This window comes from Salarias fasciatus, chromosome 20 (assembly GCF_902148845.1).
Source record: "Salarias fasciatus chromosome 20, fSalaFa1.1, whole genome shotgun sequence".
In the NCBI taxonomy this organism is placed as follows: Eukaryota; Metazoa; Chordata; class Actinopteri; order Blenniiformes; family Blenniidae; genus Salarias; species Salarias fasciatus.
Window position 1 is genome coordinate 13,393,738 of NC_043764.1, and position 18,215 is coordinate 13,411,952.

General features: G+C 41.5%; 1 protein-coding gene across 5 annotated transcripts in view; it reads left to right on the forward strand.

Moving 5' to 3' along the window:
* The window catches only part of clstn1 (calsyntenin 1), a 49,314-nt gene that overhangs the window by 5,792 nt on the left and 25,307 nt on the right, over nt 1-18,215 (forward strand). For 3 of the 5 annotated variants that reach the window (XM_030119274.1, XM_030119272.1, XM_030119271.1), the window contains exons 2-8: nt 9,202-9,324; nt 12,248-12,277; nt 13,830-14,025; nt 15,978-16,186; nt 17,207-17,356; nt 17,564-17,749; nt 17,860-18,108. In XM_030119274.1, the coding sequence (XP_029975134.1) occupies nt 9,202-9,324; nt 12,248-12,277; nt 13,830-14,025; nt 15,978-16,186; nt 17,207-17,356; nt 17,564-17,749; nt 17,860-18,108 (1,143 nt within the window). The remainder of the gene's footprint in view (nt 1-9,201; nt 9,325-12,247; nt 12,278-13,829; nt 14,026-15,977; nt 16,187-17,206; nt 17,357-17,563; nt 17,750-17,859; nt 18,109-18,215) is intronic. The other 2 variants (XM_030119273.1, XM_030119275.1) reach the window with 1 other exon arrangement.

Consider the following 18,215-nt stretch of genomic DNA (forward strand, 5'->3'; position numbering starts at 1 on the left):
CTTCTAATTTTAATTTATTCATTAGTCTGGCTAATCAAACATTAGCACTGCAGTCGAGACTGATTGTTTGCTGTTTTTAATCAAAGTTTACTGGATATACTCGCTGTGAAAATTTGTAATATGCATACATTTAATTGCTATAGCAAAAAAAAAAAAAAAATCCTCTTTGCATTCATTTGGGTTTTTTCGTTTTACTTTGTTTATTGTGATAATGACATTTTTGAGGGCTCAGTTAGATGTAATTGACATAAAGGAACAGATGAGTTACAGATGCACGTCAGGCCTGATATGGAGTGTAATAGAACTAAACACATTTGAATTTGATTAAAAGAGATGAAAGGTTTGCGGCCTGTGGCGACCATCAAAAGTAAAATGTGAGCCGAATCGATGAAGCAGAGCGCCACATCCTCGACACGTGACGGCAGCACCATCATTACACAACAAATCCTCAGAGGTTCCCAGGCATTATGAGGCTCCATCTGATAATTACAGGCTGATCATCTGCGGCTATGATGCCGCTACGATCTGGACAGCTGTGAAAAGTTTTCTTTAGCTATGGCAAGGTGAGCAGCCGCCTTGTGTGGAGAGAGAAAAAAATCTAGTTCACATATTTAGAAACTTTTGGGCATCTCATCAACATTGAGATGTAATTGATGGTCCCATTGGGAGACTTGTCTCGAGCGTACTTACCACCAAACATCAGTGTGGGAGGTAGTAAGACTGGATTCCCCCTGAGCGGGACGGAGGCATCGCTGTGATGGAATAGATGGAGACTGAGTGTACCAGCAGACTCGGTCTCGGGATTACCAGGACCTATTGTGGCGCTGACATTTTTGCAGGAAGTGTTTCATCACGGTTAATAGGTCAAACTGTATAGGTTGAGCTTCAATAGAAAAGCTGGGCGAAACTAATGGGAGTTTTTCTTTGTTCCAATTCTGAATGGTCAAATTGTTACCCGACTCTTTGGAGGTCAAAGCAGTCTGTGGTGCTGGCATACTGTTTATTTTTAACTTAATGAATCCTAAAACTGCTTGGGAGTTTGTTGATTCCTTCTGATATTGACCTAAAACGGTGTTTCTTTGTAAAGAAATCTGAGGCGTATCGTTAACTGTGTAAAAGTTGTTTGTCTGTGGATCAGTTGCAGGCCAACAGAAAAAGTTGTAATAACAAGGTTTATTATCAAAGAGGGCTCCTCAGCTTGCAGAATCCTGGCGCTTGGTGATGATCATGAGTCAAGCTTGGCACACACTGTCCAATTTGAACCTTGCTTGGTTTGGTTTCTTCATAAATGACTCACTTCAGAGCCAGTTTGATATGAGGTTAATGCTTTTTGTTCAATTTTTCTTTTTTGGCTCAAAGTAGAAGAGAGAAGAAATCAGTCACGTCCAACATTTCAGATATTTTTGGAAAATTGAGGCATAGACACAGTTGGAAAAATAACAATACCTCTGTTTTCCCACTCCATCAAAAACTACACAGGCAATTGCTTTGTGAAAAGAATCATACAGTAGAATAAAGCAGACAGCTTCATGTTTTCACAGACTGTTTTAACTGATCCCTGTCTGGCAAATGGTTATTGAAACTTTCTGTAATTACTGTCCAGGTTTAAATGGGGTCTGAGTATCTTGACTGCTACATACGAAAATAAACAACTATCCTAACAATGAAGGGAATCTCCTAACCAGACAGGTGTGGCTCCAAAGCAGCAATACTGATTGTGGAACGATTCTTCAGACTGGATTGTAAAATTCCACTTTAAAATGTCTGTTTTGATCAGGAGAGAGCAGAGTGAATTGTGGGATCATGCTGGTATGTCATCTATGGATGTGACATCTGAATGTGCATGGCTTGATGACCACTTAAAAGAGATCAGTAGTAGTTTTTTAGCTTTGTGATGGCGATCGTTCAGTGGACTGACAGTTACAAATTCACTTTTCGCCCCCACCACGTCTGCACCAGTGTGATGATGAATTGTGTAACCTGTAAGCTGTTGATTTCATTTTATAAAGATTTGGTTTTTATTTCTCTGCATACAAGGATTTATATTCATAGGTTTATATTTACAGTCTGTGTGAGGTAAGCACATGCAAATGATTTTCTTGTACACTGATGGTTGACATGTGTCAACATTGCTGTAATGGCACAGCCAGCCTAATGTCTGTCCTGATCTGCTCTCATTGCAATTTTTACATTTCTTTGACTGCCCTGAGCGTGTTCCTAAGCGTTGTGCTGGTCCCAGGTCAAAACCTGAACATGCAAACTCTGGCCTCGCAGCGAGACAACAGTGCTCAACATCATCACACCAGGTGGCCTCTGATTTTTTTTCATGTTTTCATAAAAGATTTGAACTTTATTTGACTTCCATGGCTGCTTGTAGAGTCTGGAGGTGGCAGATAATACAGAGTCCTGATCTTTACATGGCTCACCACCGCACTGCTCCATAATCATCTATTTGTCCTTCGGGTATCTTTAAAAAAAGCATCCAGATGTTGGCTTTATTATTTGATTATATGATGAATATCGTGCTCAGCATGTTATTGACATAATGAAAACTTGGCAATAGGCTTGACTTTGCTCAGTTTGAAGTTTTACTCATTGCTTGACCTTGTCAGTAAATGAAATAGAAGCAATCCATTATAGGATTAAATGTCATTGGCTTTGTTTGCCGTGCAACAGGATTGCATACCGTGGTGGACTCTGTTGCCAGGCAGTGGGAGCATCCAGAAGCCCACCATCTGTGCATGTACAGTAACGGGCTTGATATGTGTGTTTGCTTCCAGGTTGTGACACATTCATTTCCCCATGGCTTCTTAAAGGATTTTATTTTCCCATGACTGCCATATTGAGCCTTTTTTTTTTTTTTTTTTGCTACTAGGTTTAGCATAAATAAATATTTGATTTTGTTGTTTGGACTCCTGAGTTGAGGAAAATTATTGTGTGTTTTTGTGATTTTTAAATAAATGCTTATCAGCAGGGTGTCATACCGCCTGCTTTGTATTTATTATTTAGCGGTAGGCCAAGTTTTGTTCATTATGTTTGTGTATTCATATCTTAACTCCCAGTGTAATCTGGGGAATCTGGAGTCTAATTTGCTGTTTAGATTTCCTGTTTGCAGTTTTTTTTTAAGCATTAAAGTAAAATATTTTGAATGCACTCTGTTCAACTTCATCACATAAATCTGTGGTGTGACAGTAAATTCCACATTTAACAAGGTTCATTGGCACAGCCTTGCTATTATTTGCTTTTTGAGGCATCAAAACTGGTTATGTTGTCTTGACTTCATTTTGAAAATACAGAAAAATTCGTAATTTTGCACGTGACAGCACCTCTTTGGGATTCAGCTGTGATGATTTCAGTATTTTTTGTTTCATCCAAGTATATGAATGTAGCCATTACAGTGTCTTACACTGCTGCCCTTGTTTGAACAGAATATTGCGAGCTTAACATTGAAGGTTTTCCAGAGCAAATTGAGAACTTGCATTAAATTTGCCACTGTCGATGATTTTAGGTAAAGCCATCTAATATTGCAAATGAACTTATAGATTAGTTGACTACTAATGGAAGGGCTGTCTGTAACTCCAGGATGGATATAGTGCTGCATCAGTTTTATTTTGATGAGTAGTTACTGAGAAAAAAAAAAACTTTTTGACTGTGTATCACTTATTTAGCTTTTTATTGAATTATCTGCGAGTGAAGGGCTTACTCTGCAGGTTGTGGTGCTGGTATGCGTCGTATTAGATGGATTGGTTTCCTCATTAGGTCAAATTAAGAAAGTGGCAGTCTTCCAGGGTAAATATTTTCTGTGCTGCAGCAGCAAGATCTTCTCCGTCTACACAGATTGAAAGCCTTTTTTTTCTTTGCTAATCTAGGTCTGTCCTGAATCCTAAAGCCACCTCAGCACCCAGTGACATCCTCACAATGCAAACGCTCTCACTTTATACCCATCAAGATGAACTTAATAGATGGTATCTAACAAATGACACAGTTTCCAGGAATAACTTGTCCTAATTTGTGCAAATCTTATCTTTGCTGCTGTGGTGAATCTCTCTCTCTCTCTCTCTCTCTCTCTCTCTCTCTCTGCCAACCAGTAAAACCACAACTCGTGTTCTCTCTGAGCAGACGAGCGTGGAGACGATGAGGCTGCCTTATCAAAGGGCCGCTTTGTTGGCAATCTCACGCAATGTATGTGAGAATTTCATGCTTCAAATAAAGTGATGTTTTCGTTTCCATTTCATGGGAGCTCACTGGCAATAAAAGGAGCTTTGATTTTATGGGTGATGCGGCGCAGTGCAGCAGTGTGCAGTTCGACTGTGTCACAGGCCTTCAGGATCTGTCTTCTCTGCTTCATACCTAGAAAAAAAAAAAAAAACCTTTGTTAATGTTCTCCTCTTTTTGCCATCTGCGAGCTTATCAGCAGTAAATTCTTGCCTCAGATGATCCGTGCTGTCAACCTCACACTATTGGTAGGAGTCACGCTCGTTTGTCGAACTTTGCCTGGCCTCACAGCTCAGCCTTGATTGGCTGTGACAGGGTAGCCTGACCAAATGGCACGGCTAGTTTTCTCTGTTTGAGCAGGCATTTTGTCTCTTTTTAACACTGAAAACTGTTTCAGATTTGTCTGTTGTTCATTGTAAAGATATGCACATCATGCTGTGGAGATGAGACGAAATGACCAACACGGCCAGACAGAAGCAGCACCGGGAGACAGCCGCGTTTTACCATGATTACCGGTTGAGATTAGTCTGAAAACGTTTTACTCAAACCTGCACGAACATGGAGAGGATGGCTTTGTATCGTGCCATTCAGTGCCAGTACTGGTTCATTACACTCCAATGCCATGAAAGACTTATGGATAAATGAGAAGCCCACATGTGACCTAGCTAGCAGTAACTGTGACTGCTAAAGCAGATTACTGTAGTAGTCTGGCCGCGCAATCTGTCTAAAGACACCCACTTTGCATCGGGTCACGAGACGCTCAGCAAAGACGATTTATTGGGCTCGATCAATTCCAAATCACTGGCGCGCTCTGTTCCTTGTTCCTGCTATGCACTACATGTACAGACTTAAATCAGGATGTGAATTGATCTGATATATTCCTGTGGCTGTGCAGTGAGTGTGTGAGGTTCAGTTGGATGATGTTTTTTTTGCAGTAAGGCCTTCTGTAATAATGAGGCTTTCAAATATCTGATCATCATCATCCACAAGCATGTAAGTATAATGTAATGAGAATGTGTATAATCCCTGCTGAGACAAGCGTTTTTCGCCTGTATTTTTGAAAGACTACCTCAAGAAACCCTAACATAAAACCATTATTTAATGCTGCGGGCAGTGTAATACTGTTAGTCGCTGCTAAACTAATTATTTGAGAAAGACTTACTGCAGGCATTTGTGACAACTTTCTTTCAGCTTGAAGCTTCCTTTGAAACAACTGTTTTCTGTGTAAAAGTGCTTATTCACTGTGCTGCCCACATTGTGTGTATCCAGTGGCAAGAAGCTTATAATTAATTTGCAAGGATTTTGTAATCACTAAGAACGACAGAAAATGACACATACAGTCTCTATTTTAGCTGAGATTGGATTTGGCAGACTTACTTTTGAGACCATGTGAAAATAATCTCCATTTTTGGTTCAACTTTGGTCTGACTACTATTTGATACTCACATTTTTAATGGTAGATAATGTGTGCGGGATGAGGACTGTTTCAGTGAAATGTGTCAAAAACTGTACTGCTGCCTTTAACGTCTTCACTCAGCGTCTTACATTTGTAAAAATCATTGTGTTCCAGATCTCCTCAAGAGAAATGTCTCGTAAAATGTTTTTGTAGCACTAATGTACCGTGACTTTAGGAGTGTAAAACTTGTTTACACTGGTGGAAGTATTTATCGAGGCGACAGGTGCCAAGCAACATTTTGCTTTGCAGCGTTTCAGGAGATTGAGCACTTTGTAGCAGCGACACCCTATTTAATCGGCTGTCTGCTGATATGATGTCTCCTTTCAAAATGAATATTGTGCGCAGAATGTGTAATTGTGCACAGTGAATCGGATGAATGTTGGCTGGATGACGTGCTTCAGTAAATAATGGAGTAGTTGTGTTAAATTTCTACGTTGACACCCTCGTGCCTGCTGCTGCTTTGATTTGTAATTGGTGTCAAACAACTAAAATGTTCAATTTATGATGAACCACGGTCTCTGCAGATGACATCTGGATGAGAGTTTATCTCATAAGATAATTAATACAACTTTATAAGATTTTTTTTTTTTTGCGCAGTTTCCTGATTAATTTACTGCCCTGTCAGACAGAACTACTAGCTCATCAAATCCGTCTATCCATCTTATTTGCTGCTGGAGCTGATCGCAGCTGACGATGCACCGAGACAGGTACACTCTGGACACAAAAAGAGAAAGACAATCACAGCTGAGGACAATTCAGGGTCACCGGTTAGCTTTACATGCAGTTACCCACACAGAACGCCCCCCCCCCAGCCCAACCTCGCCTCGACACAGAAGCTTTATTGCTATGATGTGAGAGTGCTAAAATAGCTCTTTGTAATTACGCTTCAACTTATGGCAGATTTTCCTTGTGGTAAATATAACAATTTGTGAGTTTTTTTACTTAGATAAATCCTTTTAAAGGCCTTTGTGACAGCAGTAACTACGGTGCCGTCACCAGATTTGAGAAGCAAAGCAGGTTTTTATTTAAGAAGTCTTGTTTTTCAGTCTGATTCTCTAGTGGAACAGTTCAGACTGGATAAAGCCACAAGCACAGGCAGGTAAATGAGGCGTAACTTATTTGCGAACAGTCCATTGAGGTTTATTGCTTTTATGTCTGAAGATCGTGGTTTTTTATCGAAAATCCAATTTAGAACAACCACTTCATTTCCAGCTGCCTGAGGTCAGTAGACGTCAACTTGGATAACTCTTGACGGCTCGAACGCTTTTCAATGGCAATAAATCCATAATGAAGCTTTCTTTTAAATTTCAGGTAGAACAGCTTCAACAAAACGAAATGATAATTTGATTGACTCATGCAAAAGATCAAAATTGTTACTTAACCACAGCTGGATTACATAAATTGAACAGTTTTACTGCACATGATGCTGCTGTGGTCGATGATTTCCTGCCATCGATCATCTCTACTACACTCTCTAGTAACATTCAGTCATCAGGCTGTTTTCATCGAAGTTGACCATCAAAGTAAGACTTGTGTTGTGAGAATAAAGGTTTGGCAAGTTACTGATACGCTTGAGTGTGTTTTACTGATTCTCAAAAGCGCTATAGACTTTGATCTGTGATTTGCAGAGGTTTTGTGCGACTCTTAATAAATGCAAACGCAGTTCAGCGTCCAGCATTTCTCTTCTATTTGAAACACACCAGATTGCAATGAGAGCTCAGTACTGTACTTATTTATAAGCACGATGAAGACATCAACATCAGATTGAGGCATGCTGAAGCAGGGAGAGACCTGAAACGTGCAGAACACTGGACCTGCTGGTGTAAATGACTGAATTATCATACATTTGACACCATCTAAAATGGGGATGGTGAGACTGGTATTTTTTTTTATAAGATAAATATCGTTCTTGGAACTGTACAGCGGAGCTTGGCACTTTTACCTCATAGGGAGTCGGTTCCCAGTTTGAGCTTGGGCTTTAGGGCTTCTCTAATTTGCTTATTCTCCCAGCGGACGTGTGGGTGTTCTCCAGGTACTACAGTCCAAAAACATGCATTTGAGTAGAATTAGTGACTAAACCTCAGGTTGTCCAGGTTGTCCTGTCCAGTGTCTGCTCAGGCGTCCACCCATAGTCAACAGGGATTGGCTCCATCCCTCAGTGATCCTGCATTGAAAAGAGTCAAATATATGGACAGATGATGGATTAAATTGCTTTGTATTCATTTCATGTTAGATGTAAAATAAATTCTTGCTTCTTTTACACATCTATTAAAGTAATTGACACAACAAATATATTCAAAATGAGATATATATACATATAAACACATGTATGTATTATGACATTTAAATGCTAGGAAGTAATAACAACACCAAAACAAATTCTTGTCTTGACTTTTCCTGCTATAGTTTACATATATAACAAATAGTGACACATTCAGAACTAACAGATTTTTGGTAATTCACAGCTCTACATTGCTGAACAGATTTGAGCACTTTCTGGATTTGAGTTGTCCTTCAGTAGCTTGAAAAGCAGCAAAGTGACAAATTTTCTTACTGCTCCAACAATAAAGAAATGGAGCTTTGTCTCTTATGTAATGATTTCACAGAGCGAACTGAACGGTTGATTGCAAAATGCAGCTGTAGAGGACTCGGGCAGGTTGGGCTCTGTGTCGTGCCTGGTAGAGTAACCTCACCGTGTCTGTCTGTCCCCTGCAGCGTGTTGTCAGACAGATTCAGCATCACTTCTGTAGATCAGTAGCGCAGGATCAACGTCCTCTGTCCTCCGTCTGGACTGAGCGCATATTGGGCGTAAGAGAGCCGCGTCTCCCGTGCATCATGGCCGCGTACTGCGCCGGCCCAAATGTGTCACTCACTGCAGCTTTTTCCTGCAGCCGCCGGCTTTAGCGCAGTCCTGTCTGCAGCTGGGAGGCTTCCCAGGCCCGCGAGCTTGAGGAGCTGTAAACAACCTAACTACTGCCTCACAGACCGGCCTGAATGCCACAGACACAGTCTTTGTCACACTGTCCACACTAATTAACTGGATTAGACACATTAGAAAGCATTTTCATCGAACTGTTTTGAAGGCATTTAAACAAACCTTCAACGGCGTAGTATGAAAACAGAGCGTAGGATGAATGGCGGTACACAAAAACCGGGAAAGCACTGAACATTTCTCTGCTTGTTTAGTGTCACCCGTAGCCGTGCACAGTCTTGCACATCCTTGGCTCATGTTGGCCTCTTTCTCTCGGTGGTGATCCTGCCGTTTTATGTGGTGTTTCTAAAAATAGCATTAAAAGCATCCGCCACACATTAAAAATGTATGAAAGTGGCATCGAATGGGAGGAAGATAAAAATCGAATAAGGGATGGGAGCAAACATGTTTGAATTGAGTTTTTTTTCTTTTTTCTTTTTCCAAATGTTGTATAAAAACGTGAAGTGTCTGTGTTTGAGGAATATGAGGTTTTTCACATCACATCTAAATCACGCTTTTTCCCTGGAGGCCTGATGTGGTGTCTCTTTGTCTCTCGCAGTCAATAAGCACAAACCATGGATCGAGACGACGTACCACGGAATCGTAACAGAAAACGACGACAAAGTCCTTCTGGATCCGCCTCTGATTGCGCTCGACAAGGACGCCCCTCTACGCTACGCAGGTGAGAGAGAAAATCTGCCAGTGCCGCTGAATGAAGCTTCACTCAACCTCAAATTACTCTCTTTCCATTTGTAGTGAAATGGAAGTGAAAAATGATAATTACCCCTCAGTCCATCAGGATTTAAGACTGCATAAAATTATAAATTGTGTAAGTTTCTCAGATACAGAACATTGTCCATTGATGTTAACAGTTAAAGACATTTAATCTGGTGGCTAATTATTATTTTAAAGCTCTAATGATGATTAAATTATTTAGAAAAGGAGCCAAGTTACTTCGCATTTCTGTAGAACCTTTAATCTTTTCTCAGCGTCACATCACATCAGCAAACTGTGTCATGGTTAATGTATGAAGATCTCCCTCCCTGCAGTGTGTGTTTTATTATGTATAACTCCAAGTCTTGCTGCTGTAAAGGTTATTTCTGGGACTAAGTATTTGCACTCAGTAGTAAAGAAGTAAGTCAAATCTTTTCTTCTTGTTGCACTTGTGTGTGAGTCATTGGGCATCCTACGCGAGAGACGTTTTCAGCTCTGGCTTTTGACGTGCAGATACAGATATTTATTTTTCATGTGAAGAAATACAAGTAGTGCGCTTTATGTAAAGAGGCAGCTTTAGCTCTGTGTGTGTGTGTGTGTGTGTGTTTTTTTTTTTTCTTTTTCATAATCACTTCTGAAGTGAGTCTGGTCCAGGTTCAGAGCTCTGAAAATCATTGCCCACCACATCACATGAGCCATGTGCTCTTTTGTCTGCTTCTCCCCTCACACTTGATACTCCACAAGCCACTTTATGACCATTTTAATCTCAGATTACTCCTCTTGATTTAGAGCGCGAGGCTTTAGCGTCCACGTGCCGGCCCGGGGAGATGCCAAATGTAATACTCTTCACACAGTTACATGAAATTTCATAATTCCTTTGAGCTGACCAGCTCGGCATTTCTGAAGGTGGACACACTCAACAAGCAGCTCCGGGAAATTAATAATATGCCCATTCTCTGCAGGATGTTTGTGTCCCTTCACAGCAAATTAGTGTCGAACACAAAACTCCGTGCTCTTTCAGCCGAGCCTCGTCTTTTGATAAAGGGGGCCGACGCGAACGGACTCTCTGTCCCTGTGAACTCGCTCTCCAGGGAGAGAGGGAGCAGTTTGGCTTCACGTGGCAACAGGGGTGACCTGTCCTGTCGTGCCAGCCTCCTTGTAATTGCTTCATCTGTGCCAGTAAAGAGGGTTGAGAGTAAAGCTCACCCGCAAGCCATTCAGAAAGCCAATCACACGCCCTTAAGTCAGATCAGCGGGAATCACTGATTGTGGAGTCATTGTGCACGTTAGTGTACTGTTAGATTTCACACTTTAAGAAACAAAAAGCAACACAACCTTCATGTCATGCATTTCATTCCCAAGGAAGCTCAACGCTAAATAAAGCGAAAAATAAAAGAGATTAAAACACATTTTCAGATAGCTTGCATTCTGTTGTTAGTTTCTTCAATTTGTGTCCAGCATGGCAGCCAAAAGCTGCTTCAGCAGGTTCGGATTGAACCCTCTGCTAAACCACTTGACTCAACTCTGCTGCACTCAGAAAGCTGGGACTTTACCTCATGAGCTCGATGTCAGTGCTCATCCAGCTCGTGAAAGAACAATAGACCAGGTGACACAAGAAAGTATCCATCCATGACTCTTCACGTTGACGTTATTATACCCGATTTATCATAGATATCTTATCACATGTTGATTGGGAAAGCTGTATGAAAAATACTGACTCATTTTATAGTTTTGGTCTCATCACAGACAGCAGCAAACACCTGTCACATCCTCAGCAAGGCGGCACTGAGGAAATTAGGGTGGCCTGATAATATGAAAGATCATATTAGAGCAGGGAGTTCAGTCAAAGCAAACAAGAATTAAATGAGTGTCTGAGTGTCACTCCATGCTGTTTGTGAAATAAGCGTACAATTATTGTAATCTTGGAAAAAAAAAAATCTGGCGTAATAAAGGTTGAATCATCATGGAGGAAACAGCAGGTAGTTTTAATTCAGTTTTTTTTAAGTATCATGAAAATATCTTGATGTCAACTGAACAAGAGTTTTGTGTGTATTTATCTGAACGACTGTGTTATTTAGGTGGAAAATGGAGTCATGGAGTCCCTAATTAAATGGGTTTCAGGTAATATTTCACCATGTTTATTCAGTAGCAGTGATGAAATAGCCACTTGGAGGTCAAGGCTGAACTCCCGAACAATGGCTGTGAAGGCTGACCCGACCCGGAGCTGACAGGCCTGAGAGAGTAATGAGAAGCTCAGGAATTTGTGCAACCCTGGAGTGACCTGGTCATTAGAGCCGAGATGGACTTGGAGACCATAACTCCTGCCTCAAAATGGGCTGTAACAGCAGTCCCCCGATGTAATATCCACCGGCCAGCCTTACACACTCACCCTTCCTAATGGGAAATCCATTTGTGATTGTTCAGTAGGTGAAAACGGACCGACCACATCCAGCCGACTGGGCTTGTGTAAGAGGTCTGAGAATGTAGACTGAGCAGAAAAGGATTTGACCGCTTGGCCAGCTTAGGATATTTTTCTCTTCTTGTATTTTGTGTAATTGTATAATTCTTGTAAGAAAACTTAATGAAGCCTCAACAACTTTCTATAAGACACAATTGGGAAGGTTGTGTCTAAGACCAGGCAGTCCCTCAATATATGGTGCTGTCAGACTGAGGCTTTTTGTTGGTTTTGACAGGATTTTGTCTCCTAATAATCATGCGAAATGTTAAAACCTCTGACAAAATAAGTCTTTCTGTCGATCAGCTGTTCTCCTGGTGCTTGTGTGAGCGTGTAGCCAGGCTATGTTTCACTTCCTGTCCTTTCATATGTTCTCTCTGAGCTTCTAACTCTTCTTTCCACTGATCTGGGTTTATCTTCTCTCCCTTCCCTGTAGAGAGTTTTGAGGTGACCCTCACTGAAGAAGGTGATCTTGGGCTCTTTCCTCTGCCTTGTGCTTTCTCGTTTTCTATTAACCCCACTAACGCAAATATCAGCATCCACACTTCTACACAGAAAACTCCCGCCATGCTCTTGTAGCTTCCCTATTCGTTTTTTGTTTCTTTAATCTCAACCTTGCATTTTTCTCACCCCAAAAGTTTTTGGAGTTCCAACAGCTGGATGAAAAGTGTGATGTGGGGCTGACTGCTCTTAGAAATATCTGTGCATGAGACATCCATTGCAGTTTGCAGACCCTAACAGTTTTTCAGCTGTCACCAGAAAACACAAAGCTGCTTTTTGAAAAACGGGGAGTCTTCAGCCACTTTGCTGCCATTTTTGTAATCATGTCAGTGAAAAACACAAAGCCATTTTTGACACATTTGTTCAAAGCAGCTCTAATGAGACGAAGCTGTAGCTTGCGAGCGCTCACGACAATTGGAGCAGAAACTGAAATCACAATTGGTCCACACAGCAATCTGAAAATGAGCTTTTCAAGGACACCGAGAACGCTGACGGTGCCTCTCTGTGACCTGTAAGACCAGAGCTGGGACTCCTTTAAGTGACGTTTTAAGTCTGTAATTGAGATTGCTGAGATTGTTAACTAATGCAAACTCTCTCTGCTGCAAAGTTTCTGTTGTTGCATCTCTGCCTCAGTGGATCTCTTGAGTTAATTCTCCACCACTAATCTACACCATTAGCATGGCTGCAGTCGTCATTTGATGTGGATGTCAAGCAAGTTGATATTTCTAACCCCAGTTCTCATCCAGTACCTTTTTATTTTTTTGTTTGAAAACTCTTCTTGTACTGGTTCAGTTCTCTATGATTTCATGATTTAATTTAATTCATTTTGCAGTAGCTTTGGGTGAGAGGCAAAAATTGCACAGGAAGACTTTCTTTAATCTTGGAAAAACCCTGATTATCGGTGTTGAATTTCCTTCACAGACATTTTGGGGTTATGTCGTCCGAATTGGTGCTGGTTCACTATATCACAATGCTTCCTTACGCTAGGACTTTTGTTCCTATTTCTGTTACTGTTGTTTTTAGTGTTATTCCTGTAATTTTAAGAGATTCTCTCGATATGAAGGATCTTCACGTACTGTGCTCCGTGTACTCGTATGAGCTTGGTTTTTTCTATATTTGATTTGATCTTAAGTGCTCCTGTGAAATGCCTGTCCACATATTTTCAGTTTATGCCTGCATGACTGGATGCAATGTTTTCAAGTGGCTTGGAAAAAAAAAAAAGAAAAAAAAAACACTGTCTACTGATACTAAATGTCCCACACCCTCTCCCAACCCCCCTCCCAACTATTCACCCATATGACAGTGTGTTTGGGCTTCCTCCACAGACACCACGCACCCCAATCTACAACTCCCTGGCTCCCAAAAAACCTGTGGCTGATGTACTTTTTTTTGTTTGTTTTTGCTTGATTTTATTTGTTGGATTGTTTTTCTGAGATTTGTTTTTTTTTTTTCTTTTAAGTTCAAAACTGTGATCAGTTATTTTGATCGAACTCTCTTTTGACTCTCAACGTGTTCAGGTGAGATTTGCGGCTTCAGGATCCATGGGCAGAATGTCCCCTTCGAGGCAGTGGTCCTGGACAAGTCCACTGGCGAGGGGGTCATCCGGGCCAAGGACAAGCTGGACTGCGAGCTGCAGAAGGAGCACACCTTCACCATCCAAGCCTACGACTGCGGGGAGGGTCCCGACGGAGCCAACATGAAGAAATCCCACAAGTGAGTCAACTTCATTCTGCACATCTGATCCGGAAACGTGTTATCCCCTCCTCTTTAAAGATGTGCTTGAATTAATATGTTCACAATAAAAAGAATACATTTACTAACAGTTAAACACGACAAAATCAAGACCAGCTCTCTCTTGCAAATGGTATCGATTTTATTTTTTATTTATTCTTTGATTTTTTCTTTTTGGGGTTGAAAGGTTTGTGAAAGTAAAACACAGCAACCACAGAACCGCATAAATATAAAGACTGTATCTTTCATTTTCTCATGAAATCAGGCCAGTTCTCCGCAATCATTTGGTTCCAGAACTGCATGTCCGACCCGTCGTCTGTCACAGAGATAGGACTGTTTAATGAGGTGGTTAATGGACATATCAAAAGACAGATAATTATTGCTTTTAGTTTTATGGTATGAATCACCGTCATTAGTCGAGAAAAGCTGAGATCTGGTGAAGATTCTATGGTTTCTTTCATCTGTCTGTCAAATAAAAAAAAAAAAAGAAATCCCTGCTGTTTTTATGTTAATAATTATACACATAACCAGTCAAGATTTTTTTTGACGCATTTTAAGGAGGTTTAGCAGAGGTGACTGTTCTTGAACGTTATTGGCTTAAATAATTATCTAAAGGCTCAATTAATTAGACTAGAATTATACAGTTCAGGTTAGCTGCAGAAAGCTTACAGCTCTTTCTCTTAACCTTCGGCAGGGTTGCTGCATGATGCTCCTCCGCAAAACCTTCAGTGTCAGTGTCTAACAGTGAGGACTTGCAGGCATACACTGAGCAGACGCCGCAAAGACTTTCTTGTTGCCTTTTTATCTGACAAAGTCACTGCAAAAGATCTGCCCTCTTTGATAAAATCTGTCAGAATGGCAGACAGTCTTCCACATCATCTGTCATTGTCAGAAAAGTCGGTCAATGACAAAATGTCCTTTAACGCAACGTCTGATGTTTACAGCCTGACATATTATGCTGGATGAGACTGAGATTTATGGATATTGACATGATTGCTCTTTTTTAAATCAAACCTGTGACTATTTTAAATAGTTAATCAATAGTTGCAGCATTGATTTTTTTTTTTGACATTTTACATCTTGCGTATTGCATCACACCTCAATAGAAGAATTGCATTGTTCGAGTTAGATTGCTTTGTAGCAAGTGGTTTTAATGCCATGAATGCATAATGCATGTTTAGAGCTCACTTACAAGTTCAGATTTTTTTTGTTTTGACTGAAACCTGAAAAACAAAACAGATTTCTACCAAACGAAACTAATAATGCAAAATAATTGAACAGAAATCTTTGTCCTGCTTCTCAGCTCCACCTGCTCTTCTTCTGAGCTTCATGTTTTCTCCTTCCTTTGAAGTTTGTAATAAAAGATAATGTGAAGTTCAGACTTCAGGATAGACAAGAATGCTTTCATTGTCATTATACAATAAAGTGTATTATTAGATTCAACAACTGCTCATTTCTCCTTAATGGAAATATAAAAAAGATTTCACAGTACAAAGTAACACAAAATGTGCATGCAGATATTGCACGGTAGACGAGAAGATCCTGAGATTACGCAGTGAGTGAAAAGATCAGTAACGTCAGAAGAATAAACAGTGAATCAGTGCATGTGCGAGTTTAGAGGAGAAACGGTTTCAACTCAGTGTATTTTCTGCTGGAGGGCAACAGGTGAAAACCAGAGTGTGAGCGGTCGCTGATACGGCAGCTTTCAAAAAAATCAACATCATTAATAACAGAAATGTACTGTATCTGAAATGAAAAGCAGAACAAGCAGGTCAAGTCTTGATCATAAAAGCAGGATAAATATACCAAAAAAATCCCTTTCATATATCTTTTTCTTGGTGGTATAATCTGTGGTGGTGAAATACACCGCTGTGTTTAAAGAGCTGCTGCTCACTGTGTCAGTGTCCTAACTTCAGCATATACATCCTTACCAGGGCGACTGTGCACATCCAAGTGAACGACATCAACGAGTACTCACCGGTGTTCAAGGAGAAGTCCTACAAAGCCACTGTCATCGAGGGCAAGAAATACGACAGCATCCTGAAGGTGGAGGCGGTGGATGCAGACTGCTCCTTCCAGTTCAGCCAAATCTGCAACTACGAGATCGTGACCCCTGATGTGCCCTTCACCGTCGACAAAGACGGTAAGGCCCTTCGGTTAGCTGCCTCCTCTGGTCTGTCTGCTTGTAGAAAAAAGCTGCACCGCACCTCGGTGGCCACGCTTGTATCGACACACACCACAATGTCTATTGATCTGTGTAAACAGGGTGCAAGTCTGTCATTTAGAATTCACCACAGCACGTCATCTCCTGAGACAATGATGTCCTTGAAGCGTCGGTCAGGGATTCATGTCGAACCCTCAGCGTATTTATCGCTGCATCTTGTTCAAAATAAAATCAAAGATCCTGTTAAAAAGACTCCAGGTATCAACCACTTATCATCCACTTAACACCATCTAACATCCTTGTTATTTTGCGATGCTAAGGAAAAAAACAAACGTCTGCCTCCCTTCAGTTGCACATTTGTGCAGAGTGTCAAACGACACAAGCCGAGAGCATAATTTGCAAACAATTTCATATTTATCGTGACTGTTTATCATCCACTCTCCACACGGCTGATGTTTCCTTTTTTATCTGCTCTGCTGAGAGGCTCATATCAGGTGATGTCAAGCTTTGAGTTTCAGATCGAGCCGATACCTGATACTGGTATCGATATCGTTGCAGTCCTACTTAAGATATCCTGAATAATTGAAATTTGCTCAATGAAATTTTACCTTGTTTTTCATACGCCTGCTGATCACACGCTGCGCCTCAGCAAAAAAAAAGAAAAGAAAAAATCCAAATCACCTCAAAGAAAAACACTGAAATCAAAATATTGTGACGTATCCCTGAGAGATGTCAGTATAATTTTACTTCAGTGCAACAGCTTGATCACTTTGGGGTTTCTTTTGCTTCATGACAGTTTAATCTGAAATACTTTATATTTTGGTGCTCATTAACTTGAAAGCTTTTTTTTTTTTTTTTTTTTTTTGTACCTTTAAATGTTGGTCGATTTGATTTCACTCCCACAGCCGCAGCTTTGAGAATGAACACGGACGGGTGCTGCTAAATTGGCTGCTCACTTTTTTTTTAATGTACTTCTCTTTCATCCCTTGCTCGGCTCAGGCTTCATCAAGAACACGGAGAAACTGAGCTACGGCAAAGAGCGCATGTACAAGTTGACCGTGACCGCCTACGACTGCGGGAAGAACCGTGCCTCCGAGGACGTGCTGGTCAAGATCAGCGTCAAGCCCACCTGCAAACCGAGCTGGCAAGGTATCGAAGCTCTCCCCCTCCCCTCGTAGCTCGCCGGACATCCACTTATGTCGTCGAGGCTCTGTAATGAGATCTTCCTCAACTTGGTTAACAGATCTGAAGTGAAATATCTGTTCATGGGTGATTATCATTACCAGGCCCTGTATTTACTGTTCACCTGTGTGCAGAGCACACTGGTCTCACCCTTACGCTCCCCTTTTCTTCAAGGCTTCAATAAGAGGATTGAATATGAGCCTGGCACGGGGAGTCTGGCCCTCTTCCCCAGCATGCACTTGGAGACCTGCGACGAGCCGATCACCTCCATCCGGGCCAGCATTGAGCTGGAAACCAACCATATCGGCAAGGGGTGTGACCGTGACACCTATTCAGAGAAATCCCTGCACAAGTTGTGCGGTAAATAGCTGCTCTTTTGGAAATAATCTTTGTCAGCAGTCGAAAGTGGGACCTGTCCTTCCACAGATATACGCTCATCGGTGTAAATGCCGCCTGCGTTTGTTTCTCAGGAGCCAGCTCCGGCACCGTGGAGCTCCTTCCTGCACCCAGCAGCTCCGCCAACTGGACTGTGGGGCTGCCCACTGACAACGGACACGACAGCGACCAGGTGTTCGAGTTCAACGGCACCCAGGCCATCAAGGTTCCCGACGGTACGGTGAGCACCAACCTGAAGGAGCCCTTCACCATCTCCGTGTGGATGAGGCACGGCCCCGGGGCCCACGAGAAGGAGACCATCCTCTGCAACTCCGACAAGACAGGTGAGGGTCTCCAGACATGTCAGATCCTCCCAGGTTTATAACATTTCAGTCTGAACTTGTACAGTACTGTACAGAGGTTTAAGTTTTTCAGTTCTCCCAACGATGAG